The sequence below is a fragment of the Panthera onca genome, chromosome A2 (assembly GCF_046562875.1).
Source record: "Panthera onca isolate mPanOnc1 chromosome A2, mPanOnc1 haplotype 2, whole genome shotgun sequence".
NCBI lineage: Eukaryota > Metazoa > Chordata > Mammalia > Carnivora > Felidae > Panthera > Panthera onca.
Window position 1 is genome coordinate 140,750,475 of NC_138340.1, and position 19,546 is coordinate 140,770,020.

Here is a 19,546-nt window from a genome sequence, read left to right on the forward strand (position 1 = left end):
CTCACTTGCTAAGCGATTTTAGGTAATTATATACTCATCTTTCCAATCCATTTCCTGATCTGCAAAATGGGGATACTATTACTAACTTAATTTTGTGTTATAGAGTAAATTAGTTAATACATGTAAAGTGTTCTGAACAATTTCTTCATCATAGGGTGATTAAATTTAAATGAAATACAGAAAGTACTCAGAAAACTGCTTGTCATCGTATGTACTTCTTGAATGTTAACTATTATGATACTCACATTATCAGTTGCTATATTTCCAATCAGATCATTTTAAAGCTCTACTACTAGCTTACAGAAACTAGTAATTAGAGAACTAACATTTCCTGTTTTCAGCAAGTTGGTCAATTAAAAAATAAGGAGAACCAGAAAAAAAACCCAAGCCTGCGAAAACATGAAAGAAACCCTCACACCTCTACAGTCTGCAAATCTGGGATCAGAATTGTAACTAAAAACAACACCTTAGTACAGTAAATATTTTTTACAATGGCATCTAAAGCAGGTTTAGGTGAGTGACAGACCAAATAAATAATCATGTACTATATCTTAATAGAATTTTCACTAACTTTTATACACATGATAAACAGAACATAAGCAGGTACTGCCTGTCCCCCAACCCTAATACTTCTGGTATTAAAGACTCAGTTCCTTTCTCCAGGGACAAGCACCTGTGCTTATGCTCAATTAAGATTCTCTCCCTAAAATTTAGAATTCCAAACTGAGTCACAGGACTAACGGGTTGAGGGAAGAGATGACTGGAGTTGAGAGAAGTTCCACCAACTCCTGCTGTTGTTCTCAGAACTTCCCAGCCTCCTGCTGCTCCTGAAGTTTTATTGTTCAATTCTGTCCCGGATTCCATGGGATCCTCTGATAGCCAATAAATTCCTTTTTGCTTAAACCAGCCAGAACCAGTTTCTGTTATTTGTGCCAAAGAGCTTTAACTAACAATTGGTTTCTTAAAGTAAATATTAAGTAATTCTCATACCTCCAAGTTCTTAATGGAAATCAATGAGAAAAGACACTTTATTCACTATACATATATGCTATTATATGCAATCATATAAATGTGGAGCTGAATTCATACAGTACTTCCTTTGGCCTGATGTATTTTAATAGCCTGAGAGGACACTATTCTCCATAAATTCTTGACAATTATCTTTTAATATATAGATTCATGCTCAAAACGGAACAGGTTTCTCTTTGGTAAGAATAAAGGGCAACTTTTTGGCAAGGATTCAAACTCTTTCTTAACCTGCGGCAATTAACAACTTCACCTTTGCCTCCTGCTATTAACCCAAGATATAACAGATGGCAGCCAAATAATCTACAAATGCCCAAACATACTATATTTCTCATCTTAACTCATTATGTTCACTCTGCTGGAATATTATGTTTGAAACTTGTCAAACTCCATATACCTAGTTCAAATAGCACACTCTTAATCAAGTTTTTCCACTATGTCCTCAAACACTTCTCCCTCTGCATAATCCCATAACGTTTCATTTACACATCCAATGAAGGACATATCATTGACTGACTTGTGACAGGTCCCTACATAGGGTGTTTCGCCAATGCACCATTCATCCTCTGAAAACAAGGGCCATGTATTCTCCAATTATGTACACTTAGTCCCAGCACAGTATTTATATGCATTTTGCATTCATTCATTAGCTCAACTAAATTGAAAGGAGTGTCTTTCTTAGAATCATATTAATTATTGTTACAGTATTTTTAGAAGAATGACAACAGTTCTCTTCTTGGCACTTCAATCAATCATAAACATCTATATGACATGGTGAAAACCCCAAGTTAATGCATCCCCATTACTAATATTTTAAAGCCACCAATCACAGGAATTTGCTTCCACCTCAACCTCCATCCACAGAAGAGGGAGACAAGCCTTCCTTATCCTCCATCACTGAATTGACCTGGAACCTTTTTCATAATACCAATATAACACTGATCTGATTATTATAGCTTTATTATAAACCTTAAAAATCAGGTATGGTGGACCAACATTTTTCTTTTGTGGCTATTCTAGCTCCTCTCAATTTCCATCTAAATGTTATCTATTTATTTATTAAATTTTTAAATGTTTATTTATACTTTTTTTGTGGGGGGAGGGAGAGAGGGAGAGGGAGAGGGAGAGGGAGGGAGGGAGAGAGAGAGGGAGGGAGAGAGAGGGAGGGAGAGAGAGAGAGAGAGAGAGACAGACCAGACAGACAGAGAGAGAGGGAGACGAATTCCAAGCAGGCTCTGCACTGTCAGCACAGAGCCTGACGCAGGGCTTGAACTCCCACACTGTGAGATCATGACCTGAGCCAAGGTCAGAGGCTTACCAACTGAGCCACCCAGGTGCCCCTATACTTCAATTTTTTAATGTTTATTTATTTATTTAGAGAGAGAGCACGCATGAGAGAGCAAGAATGGGGGAGGGGCAGAGAGGGAGAGAGAGAATCCCAAACAGGTTCCATGCTGTGGCTATGAGCGCAGAGCCCAACGCAGAGCTCAGTCCCACAAACCATGAGATCATGACCTGAGCTGAAATCAAGAGTCAGATGCTTAACCAACTGAGTCAGGCACCTCTACCTCAACTGTTTTAAAAGTGAAAAAAATACCTTATTGTGATGAGTTTTTAAAACAAACCACCAAGCTAATTACTTCTATGTTTGATACAATCTTGTTTGCAAGGTGGCTAAATAAAGGGAAAGTTGCTACTAACAAATATTAATGCAACCTTCTTACTTGCTTTATTTGAAAAAACAAACCCGTAATATCCCACTTTATAAGGGAGATACATAAACTCTGATTGTAAAGTACCTTGTTGCATTTATCTTCTCATTCATTAACTTTCATTTTAAAATTGAGAAATCTCTAAACTTGGAAAAATAATACCCGAGATTCAGGAAAATCATACTTAAGAAATCACAACATTTTTTATGGAATTAAATTAATAATTATTGCTATTTGTATTTGTTTAATGTTACTTAGGACTACAAAGAATATACTAGATTGTCATAATAAAAGGCACAAATTATTGGTCAGTGCGATCTGACAAGATAAAATCCAATTTTAAATGCACTTATGCCAGGGCACCTGGGTGGCTCAGTCGGTTAAGCTTCTGACTTCAGTTCAGGTCATGATCTCACAGCTCACTGAGTTCAAGCCCTGCATCAGGCTCTGCGTTGAAGCTCAGAACCTGCAGCCTGCTTCGAATTCTGTGTCTCCCTCTCTCTCTGCCCCCCATACCCCCATTCGTGCTCTGTCTCTCTCAAAAATAAACATTAAAAAAAATTTTTTTTAAATGCACTTATCCCTTTAAGCAATTCTATTTCTTGGAAATTATCAAAGTAAAATAACAGATCAAGTGTGTGAAGATAGATGGAATATATGTATACACATACAAATGTTAGGGGGAATGTTAGAATAAAAAGAAAGAAAAGAAAAATAACTGTCTATTTCTAGGGAATTGGTCAAGCTTCTAGGATGTGCCCACTGAAAACAGTATACTTACTGACATGAAACAATGTCAATAAAAAAATAAACATCTGTGTTTGTCAGGGGGTGTTTGTTGAGAATAAGTACACATGTTCATTTACCATTCAATAATTCATGAAAACCAAAAGCTAGGAGGATATACACAAAAACATTAATAAGAATTAGTTCTGGATGATGGGGTTCATAGATGATTTCCATTTTTATCAATATTATTTTGAAAACTGCCTGAGTCTGCACTTAGAAATATAATGTGAATCACATAAGCAATTTCAAATTTTCTACTAGCCAATATATAAATTAAAAATGTGTAGAGGGGTACCTGGGTAGCTCAGTCAGTTAAGCATCTGACTTCAGCTCAGGTGATGATCTCATGGTTCATGAGTTCGAGCCCCACATCAGGATCTGTGCTGTCAGTTCGGAGCCTGGAGCCTGCTTCGGATTCTGTCTCCCTCTCCCTCTGCCCTTTCCCCACTAGTACTCTGTCTCTCTCTCTCTCTCTCTCTCTCTCTCTCTCTCAAAAGTAAATAAAACATTAAAAAAAATTTTTTAAATGTAATGAAATTAATTTTAACATATTTAACTGAATATATTTCTTAATTTGTAATTTCAGCATATAATCAATATTAAAATCTTTTTTTTTTTTTAAGTTTATTTATTTAAGCAAACTCTACACCCAACATGGGCTCGAACTCACAATCCTGAGACCAAGAGTCACATGTTCTTCTGACTGAGCCAGCCACGTGCCCCCACATCAAAATCTTTCTGTTTTTAAATATTTATTTTTGAGAAAGAGAAAGAGAGAGAGAGAGAAAGAGAGAGGGCGGGAGAAAGGGAGAGAGAGGAGACAGAGGATTGAAGGCAGCCTGCTTGCTAACAGCACAGAGCCCTATGCAAGGCGAAACCCATGAACCGCGAGATCATGACCATGACCTGAGCTAAAGTCAGACCCTTAACCGAATGAGCCACCCAGAAGCCCCTCAATATTAAAATCCTAATGAAATATTTTATTATTTTTTTGTACCAAGTCTTAGAAATAGAGTGTGCATCTCACATTTACTGCACATCTCAATTTGAACTAATGACACTTCAAGTGCTCAACAGACACATGTGGCTAATGGTCACCAGGCTCCATTATGGGACAATGCACTGTATTTTTAATGGGAAAGAAAAGTCATTTTTTAAATAATAAGTCACTTGACTGCTATCAGAGATCTTTTTCCAAAATCTAACACCTGAATATTACATAATATTTTGAGTTATTCAAACTGTTTCCTCGCATTCTGTGGAAAAATTGTTTTTAGAAATAAATAGGTTGGTCTGAGCTCAAGGAAGAGATACAACAATGTAAGAATTAAATAAAAATGTAGCACTAACAGAGCCTTCCAGGATATAGGTGGGTGTATGTATGCATAAAGCCAATTCCCTGATTTCCATATTTTCTAATAGTGAATTCCTGATGGTGAAATTGAATAAATATTAACTGATTAGCTATATACTGTCAGCATTATTTTCAGGTCTTTCAATGTGAAATTAAGATCATTCTGAGTATGTTTAATCAAATAAAGAATTAAAATAACTTATGCTTCTCAAACTTCTCTAAGTTCTCCTCAAAAATAATAAAAAGACCATAATCATTAGATGCATCAAACTTAGGCTTGAAAAATTAAGGATTCATTCAGGATGATTTCAAATAAACCTAAGAATTCTTATTGGAGGAATTTCCTCCCTCTACTGGAGGTAAGAATTGCATCAAATTTCTCTTCAAAAAACCACACAAACAAGAAGAGAAAGGTGTAAAACATTTAAAGTGCTAAAAGAGAAATGCACCAATCTACAATTCTGTATCCAGCATAATTATCCTCAAAAGTGGAAAAGTATTTTTTAAGACAAACAGAAATTGAGAGAATTTGTTCCTACTAGACAAGTAGTCTACTTGCAAGAGGTGCTAAAAGTTCCTTACGGTGAAGCAAATGATATAGGTCATTTGAATATACTTGAAAGAAAAAAGTTTTAGAGAAGGAATAAATGAAGGTTAAATAAAATCTTTTATTTTTCTTCTTTTTTTAATGTTTATTTATTTGTGTGTGTGTGTGAGAGAAGAGAGACAGACAGACAGACAGAGCATGAGTGGGAGAGGGGCAGAGAGAGCGGGAGACGCAGAATCTAAAACAGGCTCCAGGTTCTGAGCTGTCAGCATGGAGTCCGATGCAGGGCTCGAGCCCACAAATAGCAAGATCATGACCTGAGCCAAAGGCAGACGTTCAACCAACTGAGCCACCACAGTGCCCCTATTTTTCTTCTTTATAAATGCTTTAATAGGTAACAGCAACAATGTATTCAGTGATTATGGCTTATAGATCAGTGAAATGAATGACAGCAATATTATAAGGAATGACATAGAAGAACTGGGAGTTTTATGTTATAAAGTACTTCTACCACCCACAAGGCAATATAGTGTTACTGGAAACTGAACTTTGATTGATTATAAATATATATTGCACAATGGAGGAAAACCACTAAAAATTTTTTTAAAAAGTAAAAACGATTATGTTGAGAGGAAAGAAAATAGAATCATATAAAATGCTCAATTAAAACCAGGTGTGCCTGGATGGCTCAGTCGGTCAAGTGTCCAATTTCGGCTCTGGTCATGATCTCATGGTTCATGGGTCGAGCCCCACATCTGGCTCTGTGCTGACAGCTCAGAGCCTGAAGACTGCTTTGGATTTTGTATCTCCCTCTTTCACTGCTCTCCCCTCTCAAAGATACACATTAAAAAAAGAAAAAAGACAGATAAAGAAAGGAGAAAAAAAGGAACAAAGAACAAGGGCAACAAATAGAAAATTAACAATATAGTAGATATTAATCTAATTATATCAATAATTACTTTAAATGTAAATGGTCTAAATATGCCAATTAAAAGACAGAGACTATCAGAATGGATTTAAAAAAAAGAGCCAAGTACATGCTGTTTACAAAAAAATTTTTTTTTTTAATTATAAAGACACAGGCAATTAAAAGTAAAGGGATAGAGAAAAATATACTATGCTAACCCTAAATAAAAGAAAGCTATATTAATATTGGGCAAAGTGTGTTTCAGAGCAAGGAAAATTATCAGGTATAAGAGGGACATTATATAATGATAAGGAGACCATGTCTATAGGGAGATATAACAATACTTAATATGTTGCATTCAATAACAGAGCATGAAAATATGTGAGGCCAAAGCTGATAAAACTGCAAGGAGACATAGATGAATCCACTATTTAAGCTGGAGGCTTCAACTTTTAAACATAAAAGTACTAAGAAAACTGAGTAAATATTTTTGTAATTCTAAGCTAGCACATTATTAAATAAAAACTTGATATAACAGAAAAACTATTATATTTAACTTTACAAAACTTTAAAACCCCTGCAATGACCAGGAATACCAAATATGCTTTGTCAAAAGATAAATGACAAACTGCAAAAAAAAAAAATACTGTAATATACAATTACCATCTCTAAAGAATTCTTCAAATCACTAAGAAAAAACCCAATAGAAAAAGATTGTCTAAAAACAAAGAACAAACAATTCACAGAAGAAATATCTATCAACAGACATAAAAAGATGTTTAACTTCACCAAAAACTACAAACCAAACAGATATATATATTTTTTTTTTGGACCCGTGAATCTGTCAAAATGAAAATGAGTTTTAAATCCTAGTGTTGATGAGAATATATGGAGTTTAGAAACAACTGTTTTGGAAAACAATTCAGCAGTATATATTAACATTCTTAATGCTCATGCCCTCTGACATAATTTCTTAAGAATTTATTCAATAGAATTACTTCAAAAGGATACATAAAAATATGTATTTGAATGTTCATTGTATGTTTAGAAACACATATGTTTCTAAAGGCAAAAACTTGGAGAGAAAAAAAATACCTATTGCTCTGGGCTGAATTATGTCTACCTAAAAGATATGTTGAGGAGTTCCTGGGTGGCACAGTTGGTTAAGCGTCTGACTTCAGCTCAGGTCATGATCTCACAGTTAGCGGTTCCAGCCCCACGTTGGGCTCTGTACTGACAGCTCAGAGCCTGCAGCCTGCTTCAGATTCTGTGTCTCCCTCTTTGTCTGCCTCTCCCTCCACTTTCTCTCTCTCAAAAATAAACAAACATTAAAATATATATATATATATATTTTAACACCTGTATCTATGAATATGACCTTACTTGAAAAGAGGATCTTTACAAATGTAACCAAGTTAAGATGAGGTCATTAGGGTTGACATTAATCCAATGGCTGGCATTCTTATAAGAGAAGACACAGGTAAAGAACACCATGTGAATACATATGTAGAGATTAGAGTCGTGAGTAAAGCCAAGAAACATCAAGGATTGCCAGCAATGCCAGAAGCTAGGACAGAGGCATGGGATGAAGTCTCTCAGTGCCTCCAGGAGGAACCAACTCTGCTGACACCTTGATTTCAGAATGCTAACCTCCTAAGTGAGCAAGAATAAATTTTGCTTTTTATAAGCCATGCAGTTTGTGATACTTTGTTATGGCAGCCCCAGAAAACTAATACACCCACCAACAGAGATTAGTAAGTTACAAGAAACTCACAAAATAGAGGATGCAGTAATAAAAAGTATGCAACAGATACAAATGGACATGGAAACATATGAAATATATATTAATATACGTGAAAAAGTTAAGTTTCAGAACAGCATGTACAATACGAATTTTATGATAAAGAAAACATACCTCTCTGCCTCCAACTCCTCAATGAAACCCATCCTTCTCACATGCCGGCCAAGGCAAATATGGGTTAGACTACTTCCCTCTGCAATCTTGACCTGCGCTGACACCTTCACAGACTGAATTCACTCCCATGGCCTCAATAATCAACACTCTGCAAAGGATTCCAAAAGCTCTACTCCTACAATCTCTACTATCTTGCTATTACCATCAGGAGGTTCTGTTGTCATCTGGAATTCACACAGCCAACTGAATATTGCCATTCTTTCCTTCACAACATTGCCATTATATAACCTTGGGATGGCAACTAGATGTCATTCATCTATGTGAACCTGGACTGACTGGTAGTGGCTACCTGTACGATGCACTGAGTATTCATAGACCGCATCTGGACACAGCAGAAAAAGTGCTATCAGCAACAGGTAGTGTCCACCATGTGCACAAAGACCATGTTACTATCCCTCATAACCCTTTTTTTTGTTCTAGATGCTGCTACAATTCCGGTTCCTTAGCCAGGCCAGGTCAGCTGAGAGAATGAATAAGATGTTTAGTAAACTTTAAACTGTTACTTAATTATTCCCATTATGAATGTAATTTCTAATTTTCCCCATCTCTAGATCCTTCCTATCTTGATACTTTTTAATGAAAAATCTTTTTTTGCCTCTTTACTAGTAACTTAAGGACTAAAGTTTAACCTCTAAGTCTGAAGTTCAAGTTCTTCCAAAATCTGGCCTCAATTTACCCTTCAAACTTATCATTATGTTCTGAAACAAATACTATTCTCATTTCTAGCCAAGCCAGTCTATTCAATATTTCCTAACACTCCATGCCAATTTTCTACTCTAAACTTACACGTTTCCCTCTACTTGAACTCAGGTGGTTCCTTGCTTCTGACAAATTGTATACCATTTAAGGTCCTCATGTTCAAGGCCCACAATGATGCAGCAAATGCCACAGTAATATATCTATCTTTCCTATTATTTAATTTTTTATTATATGCTGGCTAGTGAAACATATCTTTTTATACAAGATTTTTGTCCTCCCCAGCTACTTAGGAAACAACATAGTTGTAAGAACTGAATCTTCCTACTCCCTCCATGTATTTGAAGATACTGGGGGAGTGTTAGCATCTCAATAAATCCTCAATACTTGACGATGATATTTCATTAATAAAAACCGTGGAAATTTGGATTTCTGATTAGCTTTATGTGTTGCATACAAATCAATTAGCTCCTTTACTATAATGAAAATTTCTCAAGTATTTAGGTATCCTCTGATATTTTATGGCAACATAAATTCACCATAGTGGAGGGAGAATTTCACTTAAATTTTTTTATTTTGGAACCAAAGACATGACAAATACACAATTTCACCTCTATTTTAAAACTTAAAAATACTACATAGTTTTAGCTTCTCCAAATCTAATATAAGGGTTTAACTGTAAAATGAAACTTGAAAAACATTTCATTGTCCAAAGATTACTGTGTGCTTGGCTTATGATAATTTCTGAACTCATATCATTTTTAACAGCAGTTTATATTCCTAGATGTCTTTCATATTTCCATTTTGTTTCAATTTATCTGGTATTTAATGAGTTCTCCTTTTACAAAGACATATTTCTATAGCAAATCTTCAGGTCAAGTTAAAAATAAGTTTAAAAAATCACTATAGCAGAGGAACCCCGGAGTCAAGGATACTGAGAAACTAAGTAAACTATCAGAAAGCCATAGTAATTGAACTATGAAGTTACTACACATCTTTCAATTGCTTCTATTTTCTAAAGGGTTTTTTTCTAAATATGCCTCTTCAACATTACTCTACACCCAATTATTTGGTCTCTTTAAAAAAGGGTCACAATTGGGGCGCCTGGGTGGCTCAGTCGGTTGAGCGTCCGACTTCAGCTCAGGTCACGATCTTGCGGTCCGTGAGTTCAAGCCCCGCGTCAGGCTCTGGGCTGGAGCCTGCTTCCGATTCTGTGTCTCCCCCTCTCTCTGCCCCTCCCCCGTTCATGCTCTGTCTCTCTCTGTCTCAAAAATAAATAAATGTTAAAAAAAAATAAATAAAAAAGGGTCACAATTCCGACATAACACATAAACTCCAAAGTGAAATTAATATTGTCTAAATAATCTCACTCTCCTATACTAATATTATAGTCACTAATCCTCCACTAATTTTATAATACTGACAGATACAATAGATAGAAACAGGATATATTTCTGTTATACTATATATACGAACAGAGTTAAGTATACTAAACGTTTCCTAATTACTAAACAATACTTAACCACTTAAAAATATTAGATTGTTCAGTCACACACCGATTAAGAGTTATATTTACAATTAACAATATATATTACTGTGGACAAGAATGTATGAACTTGTTTTGCTTCCCATCTTTACAGTGAAAGTGACCTCTATACTAATGCTGGGTTCTATAAAGTCCTAAAGAGACTAATTTATAATGAAGCCCAACTCTATCTACTCTTTTAAACCTCAACTTTGAATCAGTCTGTAAAATAACCAAGTTAGTTCACTATAACTGTTAAATCTAACACTTAAACTAAAAACGTTTTAAAAATCTTTATACCATTTTTTCACATGCTTCTCCAAACAGCCAGAACACTCTATATACATTATAGCATTATTCTCTGAAACCCTTAAGCAAGCCCATCTTACAAATCTAAACACTAAGGCTCTTACTGGTTGAGAAATTTCCCTATATTATAAGCTAAGAATAACAAGAAATAGGGGATTTATAGCCCAGATCTGCTGTATTCTTCTAAATCTCCTCCTATTTATAGTCTACCAGACAAGACACTTTTATACTCACCTTTTTCCTCTATACAAGGTTGCCCTTTCAGTTTTGCATATTCCAAATCCCAAATGTTAACCTTTTTTCTCTTTCCATACTCAAGGTGAAATACATTCTCGGCCCTAACTTCCCAGCAATGCTGTCTTAACTCAGGCCTTCATCAAAACAATGATCCATCTAGGCACCTCTCCCTGTAAACCTATTTAAGAATTTAGAACAGAAACAAAGTAACAGTTGGACAGCTACTCTTACCACCTATATTATTAGTTCAGCAGCTGACTTAAACCACATTGTTCTTATAAAGGAAGATTTAAGTCCAGATAAAACTTGCATCAGAAATTGAAGATTTTAACAACGTGATCAAGCAATGAGAAATGCTGAATGAGCTCGTAGGGAATAAATGAGTTAGCAACTATAATTAATAAGTATTCAGTGATCTGTATGCTAGATATTATAAAAATCATAGAAGACTACGTAGGTATAAGATCTAATCTTCCATAATTATATATAGGGTGAGAAAATAAAAAATCTAATGAAAGAATATAAGTAGGTTAAAACAAGTGCTCAGGAATCAAAAGAAATAAAGATTAAAGATGGTTAATAAAAATGGTTTTTTATGCACCACTAAATCTTGAAATAAACAAACTAGTTGAATGTGTCAGAGAAAAGCATCAGTCAACATTACCAACTTAATCCATTTGGACCACAGATGGTTGTAGAGAGGTAGTATGAGGTTTTATTTTTCCCAATCCTTAATTTCTTACTTATTCAGCACTATATATATTAAACTCCACTTGGCAAGATGGCATATACTCTAGAGAAAGTAAGCTAAATCACAGTACATGAAAAACAACAAAACTAACTACAAAACAAGACCCGATCTTGTTTTTAACTCTTCTTAACTGTTCTAAGAAAATACTACCAACTAATGAATTGCATCAGAACTATTTAGATAAAAGTATATAACATATATTGACATATCACATATAACTCAAATGAAACCTCAACTTTCACAAAATCTATTTTTTAAACTGTGGCAAAATAGATTTACTTAAGATTCACTTCTTCCATGAAACCAATCACCAATCTAGAGTTTAATATACAGACATATTTCCATTTAGTGAAGTATGTATGTTTCTGCATCCTTTTTCTGCTGGTGGTTACACCTGTCTTTAACCCAATTCTCATCCCTCACCTGCTATATGCAAGGGGAATGAAATCCTACTAGAGACTTTTTAAATGTCCTGGAATTCCCACCAGCAATGCCTTAATTCAGGCCCTCATCATATCTTATGGGGACTGCCGTAAATACCTACCCGATCTCCTTTGTCTCCACTGTTACTACCTTCAATCTGCCTTCTATAGTGCTTTCACCTTTCTCCCAAACTTTCTAAAAGTTGTATCTGATCTTGTGGTCCCCCACTAACTAGTGCAATACTTCCTCAACTGTATCTCTCTGACATCTATGAAATACACATTGATATCTTAACAGGTTAGAGAAAATCTGTAGTAAAACAACAACAAAAAAACCCAACTTCGTTTTAATTTAATCTTAACTCACAAAATATACATCCAAGATTGAAGGGAAACATATTAACATGTCAAATGTGTTTCAGGAATACCCTATCAGAAAACAGTAAACTTCAGCAGTGAGTCTCAAACTGTGATATATGTTAAAGTCTCCTGTTGACCTTACTAAAAATAGAAATGCCTGAGTTCCACCTCAGGCCTACTGAATATTATCTAGAGATTCGACCTAGCAGTATTTGCAATCTCCACAATATTTCTAATGCATACCTAAGTTTGAGAACCTAGGCAGAAACTCTCCTTGCTCCATAACAAACTATTAGTAGGTCCCAACTTTCCAAGCTGTTTCATTCCTCTCATCCACCTGGGAGTTACCTACCAATCTTAAATATTCAGGTATCACCCATTCTAAAAAACTCTCACTCATCCGCTCTCCCACTATTCTCTTTTAATCTCCTAAACTTTTACAAAAAATAACATCCATATACTTACGTATGGTCCTTCTAATCCACAAAACTACTCCATAAGACAGAATCCCTATTTTAGAAATAAGAAAACCAATTCTACCACAGGGAGTTAAAAACAAGACTTAAAAAAAAAAAACAAAAACTTGTTGTAAGTGACCATCTGAGTTTGAACTCTGGTGTGCTGACTACAAAGCGAAGACATTTTCCATTGAGACATGCAGCCTCCTACACATCACTCTGAAGTACTGACTTACTCATCAGCTTACACATTTGTTTCCCTTTTTAGACACAGTAAGCTCCTTGAGGGCAGGCATCAACCCTGATTTTGACCTCAACATTTAGTTACTCAATATATATGTGTTGAGTCACAGAAGGAATGCAGCTCCTCCAGAACTGGGCCTATAACTACTGTTTCATTTCTTGAATTCTTAGTTAGAGCTCTAAATACACTTCTTCCCTAACAAATTTGGTCTGACTTTTGACTTTTTCTTTTTATAAGACAATGTATTTCACTATTATTTTAAACTACAAAAAGCCACACAGTGGGCAAAGAGGAAAAAAAGGATTGTTCAAAAAACAATCGTTCGGGGGCACCTGGGTGGCTCAGTCGGTTAAGCGCCCGACTTCGGCTCAGGTCATGATCTCCTGTTTCATGAGTTCAAGCCCCACGTCAGGCTCTGTGCTGACAGCTCAGAGCCAGGAGCCTGTTTCGGATTCTGTGTCTCCCACTTGTGGTCCCCCACTTGTCCTCTCCCCCACAGGGAGAGTCTCTGCCCCTCCCTCCCATGCTTGTGCTCTCTGTCTCTCAAAAAATAAATAAATGTTAAAAAAAAATTTTTTTTTTAAAACAATCTTTCTTACTTTACTCTCAAAGAACTGGAGACTTCGAATATTAATCTTCACAAAAAATTTCATATCACAAGAGCAGGCCACTAAAGAGTGTGATTTTAAATGACAGAAATTCAAAAGGTAAAGGTGACTAGTAAGAGACAACATAAGGATATTGGGCACTGAATACGGACAGCGTATTCAGCAATCCACTTAAGCTAACCAGAAAGAAAGCTCTCTTTCTCAATCACAGTATTCTTTCAGATCTTTCATTCTGAAACGAGGAAACATTACAGGTAAGCATAAAGCAATCAGTCGGTGTACTCACGTTTAAATGTAATGTCCTTCCTGCCTAAAGTTAATGTGTCTGGTATGTCAAACAATACAACTACTTCCTTTCTGACACAGATTTCATAGCAAATGTAAATAAACTGGCAAAATTTAAAATTTTTCATTTGCAAATAATGTAACATTTGAAAACCTGGAGATTTTCATAAATCAAAAATATACAAAAATTGGTGCTGCTTTAAGAATCTTACACTCTAATTTTATCAGGTTTTGGTGGGGAAAAAAAGTGATAATTCCTTTAGCACCACTTTTTGAAACAAATCAGTAACAAGGGAAGAAACCATTCTGAAACAACATGATGTAGTGGAAAGCACAAGAGACTAGGCATCAGGAGTCCTGGTTTCTAGTTTTGGTTACATTCCTAAATTGATGTGTGACTTAGGGTTCACTGGCTCCGTTTTCTCATTTGTTTAAAAGGGGGGGGGGGGGAGGGGGCTTGGTTATCTTTAAAGTTATTTCTCAAAATACTGATATTAAGCCAGTCGTCTTATTTCATTCTTATCAGTAAAATGTAAAACACATTTGAATTAAATGTAATAATTCAATCTCCAACAGGATACAAGAGGTTGATTCCTATAAAGTTAACGATTAACTCATAGGGTAACTTTCCAGAAACTGTCCAATCCTAACCTCTTAAACAAGCAGGTGTAGCCCAGTTGGGCACTGCTAACAACAGTTGTGACTTTGCACTGCTCTGCTGACATTTCAGTCGGCGCTCCCCGGGTTCCTGTGGCACATGCTGTGCAGGTGCTAACACGCAAAGAGGGGAGAAAGGAACCCCAACAGCGTTTCAACAAAATCAGCCAGGGTCCAACCCAGCCACCGCAGTCAGATGCAGCCTGACAAGGCCTACACCACAGAGCAGAACCTCCCCACCCCCAGAAGTGCCAGCAGCCAATGTAATGAATGCTTCCGTCAACAACACACATTCCCCTTCCCACAGCAGAACTGCTTGCTCCCAACCAGCCATCTGGGGTTGGAACAGGCCGCACAGCACCAACCTAAGAATCACTCTCAGGCCCCAAAAGGCCAAGAACTACTAGAGATTGCGGTTCCCCTGCGCATGGTTGTGGGGAGAACAGCACCTCCTCCCACCAATGCAAAAAAAAAAAAAAAAAAAAAAAAAATCAGTGGGGAGGAGAGCAGAAACCAGGCCTGGTCGAGATTGCTGGAGAAATAAACGCTGTTTCTCTGCAATGGGGAGCAGAAGCATTTCCTGCTCTCATTCTGAACCGATGCACTAGACTTCACCCCCTCCTGAGATCCTAAACGGGGATTAAAAACAACATTCCGGTCCGCTTCATTCATATTTGGGCTTCATTCCTCGACCTACTCACTCCTGAAACCTCTGCCATTGTGAAAGGAGGTCCCCCCCCCTCCCCAGATCAAGCGGCAGGAGGTGAAGCGAGGGCCGGTACAGAGGCCCGGTTTTTAAGATCGAGGAGCTCGTGCAAGAATAAAATCCCCTTGTGGCCTGGGAGCAAAGTTTGAACCAGTAGCTAGGGCGCAGACCTGGGCCCGGCCAGGCAGGGTTCCAGGGCAGGCCTGCAGAGGTGACACTTCCCAGCTCACGGGCAACTTCGGGAGGCGGTGTCCGGCCGCCCCGGCCGGCACTGCCCAACACCCGGGGAGCCGGGCTGGCTGGAGGCCTGGCCGGGAGCCGGACCCTCCCCGCACCGCTCCCGCCTTCTTCCCCACTCCCACTTCCCGGCCCACAAGCCCGGGCCCGAGAGGTAACGTCAGGGGTGGCGACGCGGGTCTCGGCCACTGACCACACATTTCTTGCCGAGGAAAGTGAAGAGAGACTCGTTCTCCTGCGGGGTGAGCAGCAAGGACCCCACATTGGTGACCCTCCGCGGTGGAGGCGGCTGCTGCTGGCCGGAGCTCATGGTTTCGCCGGCTGGGTTGCGAGTCCAGGGCCGTCTCCGGAGAGTAGGCGAGTGCTCTTTCCCCTCTCGGTGACAGGGGCGGGAGGAGGGGAATCAGAGGCGCAGCATCTCGCAGCTCCTCGGGCGCGGGGAGGAGGAGGAGGCCACGGGGAGGAGGAGGCCACGGGAAGGAGGAGCCAACGGCAGGCCGCACAGAGAAAGGGAAGCTCCCAGCTCCCGCCCGGCGAGGCTCTGGCCGGATGGTCGTTGTCCTTGTACTCCGGCGACTGCGCTAAACTCCCAACTCCTCCTCCAACCCTTCTTCGGCGGCGGCGGCGGCAGCGGCGGCGGCGGTGGCGGCCGCACAATCCAACATGGCAGCGGGGGCGGACGAGACCACAGGACGCAGGACGCGGGGGAGCGCGCCGGAAACGCGCGGCTGCGGACCGGTCCCCGGAGGAGCTCCCCCCGCCAACCACGCCGCGGCCGGCCTCGCCGCGCCGGGCCAAGGCCCCGCCCCCTTCCGGCCGAGTCGCGGACCGCACGGTGAGACGCGGACTCCACGGTGAGACGCCGGGCGGGAGTTCCGCGTACCGGCCCACGGCTCTAGCCTCCTTCCTGCGGTGCTTGCGCCCGGTGGCAGCTGCCTGCACAAAAGAAGAGCCGCCCGCCCCTGTCCGCCCCTGTTCTGTGGACGCACACCTTTGCGAAGCGTCAGTGCAGACCCAGGTCCCCCTTCCCCGAATAGCTCTTATTTCTGGGGTGCGGAGGCCGGGCGTCTACACTGAGGGTTAAAAAGGTCTGGAATCTGGAGACAGAAGTGACGCTCTCCCCTGTGCTTCTCGGTGGTTTAGGTCAGAGCCGCAGGTGCCTGGGGTTTCTCAAACTTTGTCCAAACTTCAGCAGTGGAAGTGGAGGAACAAACAGGCCTCTCCCAGTATTGTGAAAGAGAGATCTTGCTGATGGATGCTACAAAAACCAAACGCACTTGGAAAAAAGATTTCTAGTCTTCGCCTAGAGTGTTGCGTGGGATACATGTATTTGTAACATTTAAATTCAAGCTCTTTTCTCTGAAGTACCCTGAACATATTTTTCCCCGTTTTGTGAATTGGAAAATATTCTTTTTCCCCTTCTCATGTTTTTTTCTCAGACCCCAAAGACCTTGTTTTCTTTTTATCCAAAACGAATATGCCCATTCAGGGATATTTCACAAATGGAAGTACGTTGTCTGATTTAATCCTTAGAAGTAAACCTCAAGAATTTTTGTTAAATGTGTATGCCTCAGAAAGTTAACTAAGATAACCCCCTTTGTTCAAGTAAATTAAGTACTAAACAAATGTAAAATGAAGTTTTGGACTAAGGAAATGATAAAGAATACCCCCTGCAGTACTAAGCATCTGACTTTGCCACTTTAAACTTTATTCATTTATTGTATAATCTCCATCACCAGGTTTACTAATGAATTTACATTCAATTTCAATAAACAAAAAAGTTACCATATGTTAAACTTAACATCCATGCTATGCCAAATGAAATTTGGTAAAACCATTTAATTTTAACATCTCTGATAGCTTCCAATACGAATCATCTATGTACTAATGAGACTTATAAGCAATTATCAACACACTTTGAAAATATAAAATTTTTAAATTATAGCTGCCCTTATGAAGCTAGCTAATAGGAATAAATCTAGAAAGGAAAATGAGATCTTGTAGTCCTGGGAGCCCTCATATAAAATATGGATATTTCAAAATTAAACTCTATTAATAATGTTAAGGGGAAAAGTGATTTAAGAAAATCAAACTGTAGGGATGCCTGGGTGGCTCAGTGGGTTGAGTGTCCGATTTTTGATTTGGGCTCAGTTCATAATCCCAGGGTCCTGGGATCAAGGCCTGCATTGGGCTCCACAATGAATATGGAGGCTGTTTAAGATTCTCTCTCTCTCTCTGCCTCTGCCCCTCTTCCCCCATGAGGCTCTCTCTCTCTCTCTCAACTTAAAAAAAAAAAAAGCTGACTTTTTATAAAATAATTAGGTTTAGGAAGCAGCAGAAATGTAAACCTGGAGTTGCCTCAGAATTACGAAGCCAACAAAATAAACCTAGACACTAAATCAGTTGTCTCTGGCATCAAAAGTGAGATTCCTATAAATTAAAACCACAGTGACAGCAGAAAGCACTACATATTCTTGACAAATAAGAGAAATTAGAATCTTAATATTGTCAAAACTGTGAACCAGGGTAGTAACAAATATAGGCTTCAGATCGGCCTAATTGTGAATTCTTGTTCTGCCATGCAGATATGTAATTTCATGGGCCTTAGACAAGTTGCTGCTCTGAGTCGGTTTCCTCATTTGTAAAATGAAAATAATTTCTATTTAATAAAGGTGTAGCATAGAGATAATTAAACCTACTTCAAAGTTGTAAAAGTTACCAACAAAGCGTATGTGAAAGACTTGACACGCAGTGGTTATTCAAATATTACTTGTTCATCATTGACCATCCTTGCCTGTGGTCTCCTTGCTTTCCCTTTGCCTAGGGTCTGCTTGCTTTCCCTTAACTAACAATCAAGAGTTGAGGTGAAATGTGTATTTTTATCTTTGTTCCGTCTAAGCCTAATAGGTCAAAAACTGTCCTTTGCATTTAGAACTCTATGCAGTTCTCCAAACATAGTGGTGAGTTGGGGGCATAATTTCTTTGTTCACAGAATTTCTAATTAGGCGATAGGTTATGCCACATGGACGATATATGTGCCAGTATGCCAAATTTACAAAACTTTTTAAAACTATCTAGAGACAGAATCATATTAGTTTCTGTAATTCTCTTTTCAATAGATAATATTTTATGCTATTATATTTTCTAATATTAATCTTATTAGTTAATAAAAGCTGAAAGCAATTTTTATGTGAGAATGCCAAATTTTAAAAGCTTATAGACCACCAAACTGTTTTGAAGATGGGGGAGAGAGATGTGGAAAAGAGCTATGGGAAAAAGCAGATGACTATGAGAGGCTAGTTGAAAGGACAGCAGCTATGACTTGAAGTATCTATCCCACGCTCAGACCTACTAGGTTCTAATCATTTCACAACCTCTTGGTAGCCTAGACTATTGTTTTCATTGTTTTTTTTTTCTTTCAGAAAATATTAAATGTCTTATCTAATTCTAGATGCAATTTTCCATTTGCCCTTGTTCTTTTTTGTTTAGAAATGATGATAGAAAATTATCACCACCGTAGACCTTTTTTTTTTCCCAAGTCCAAATCATTTCTTTAGCTTTGTCTCAGAACTTAAAATGTGGTTATTTTGTCCACAAAATTGCAACCTAAGTTCTTATTTTCTACTCCTTCATTGTTATTTTTTACTTTTCTTTGACCCTTTTCCAACTCCCTGTTCTTAAAATGTGGAAAATGCTAGTGTGAACATTACCTTGGAAATATGACTTCCTTACTCTTAGGAG

General features: G+C 38.3%; 1 protein-coding gene across 1 annotated transcript in view; it reads right to left on the reverse strand.

Annotated features, from left to right (window-relative positions):
- The window catches only part of WASL (WASP like actin nucleation promoting factor), a 61,980-nt gene extending 45,745 nt beyond the window's left edge, over nt 1–16,235 (reverse strand). Inside the window, exon 1 of the mRNA XM_060633012.3 lies at nt 15,999–16,235. Within this exon, the coding sequence (XP_060488995.1) occupies nt 15,999–16,115 (117 nt within the window). The 5' untranslated portion in view covers nt 16,116–16,235. The remainder of the gene's footprint in view (nt 1–15,998) is intronic.
- Between the last annotated feature and the right edge of the window lie 3,311 nt (nt 16,236–19,546).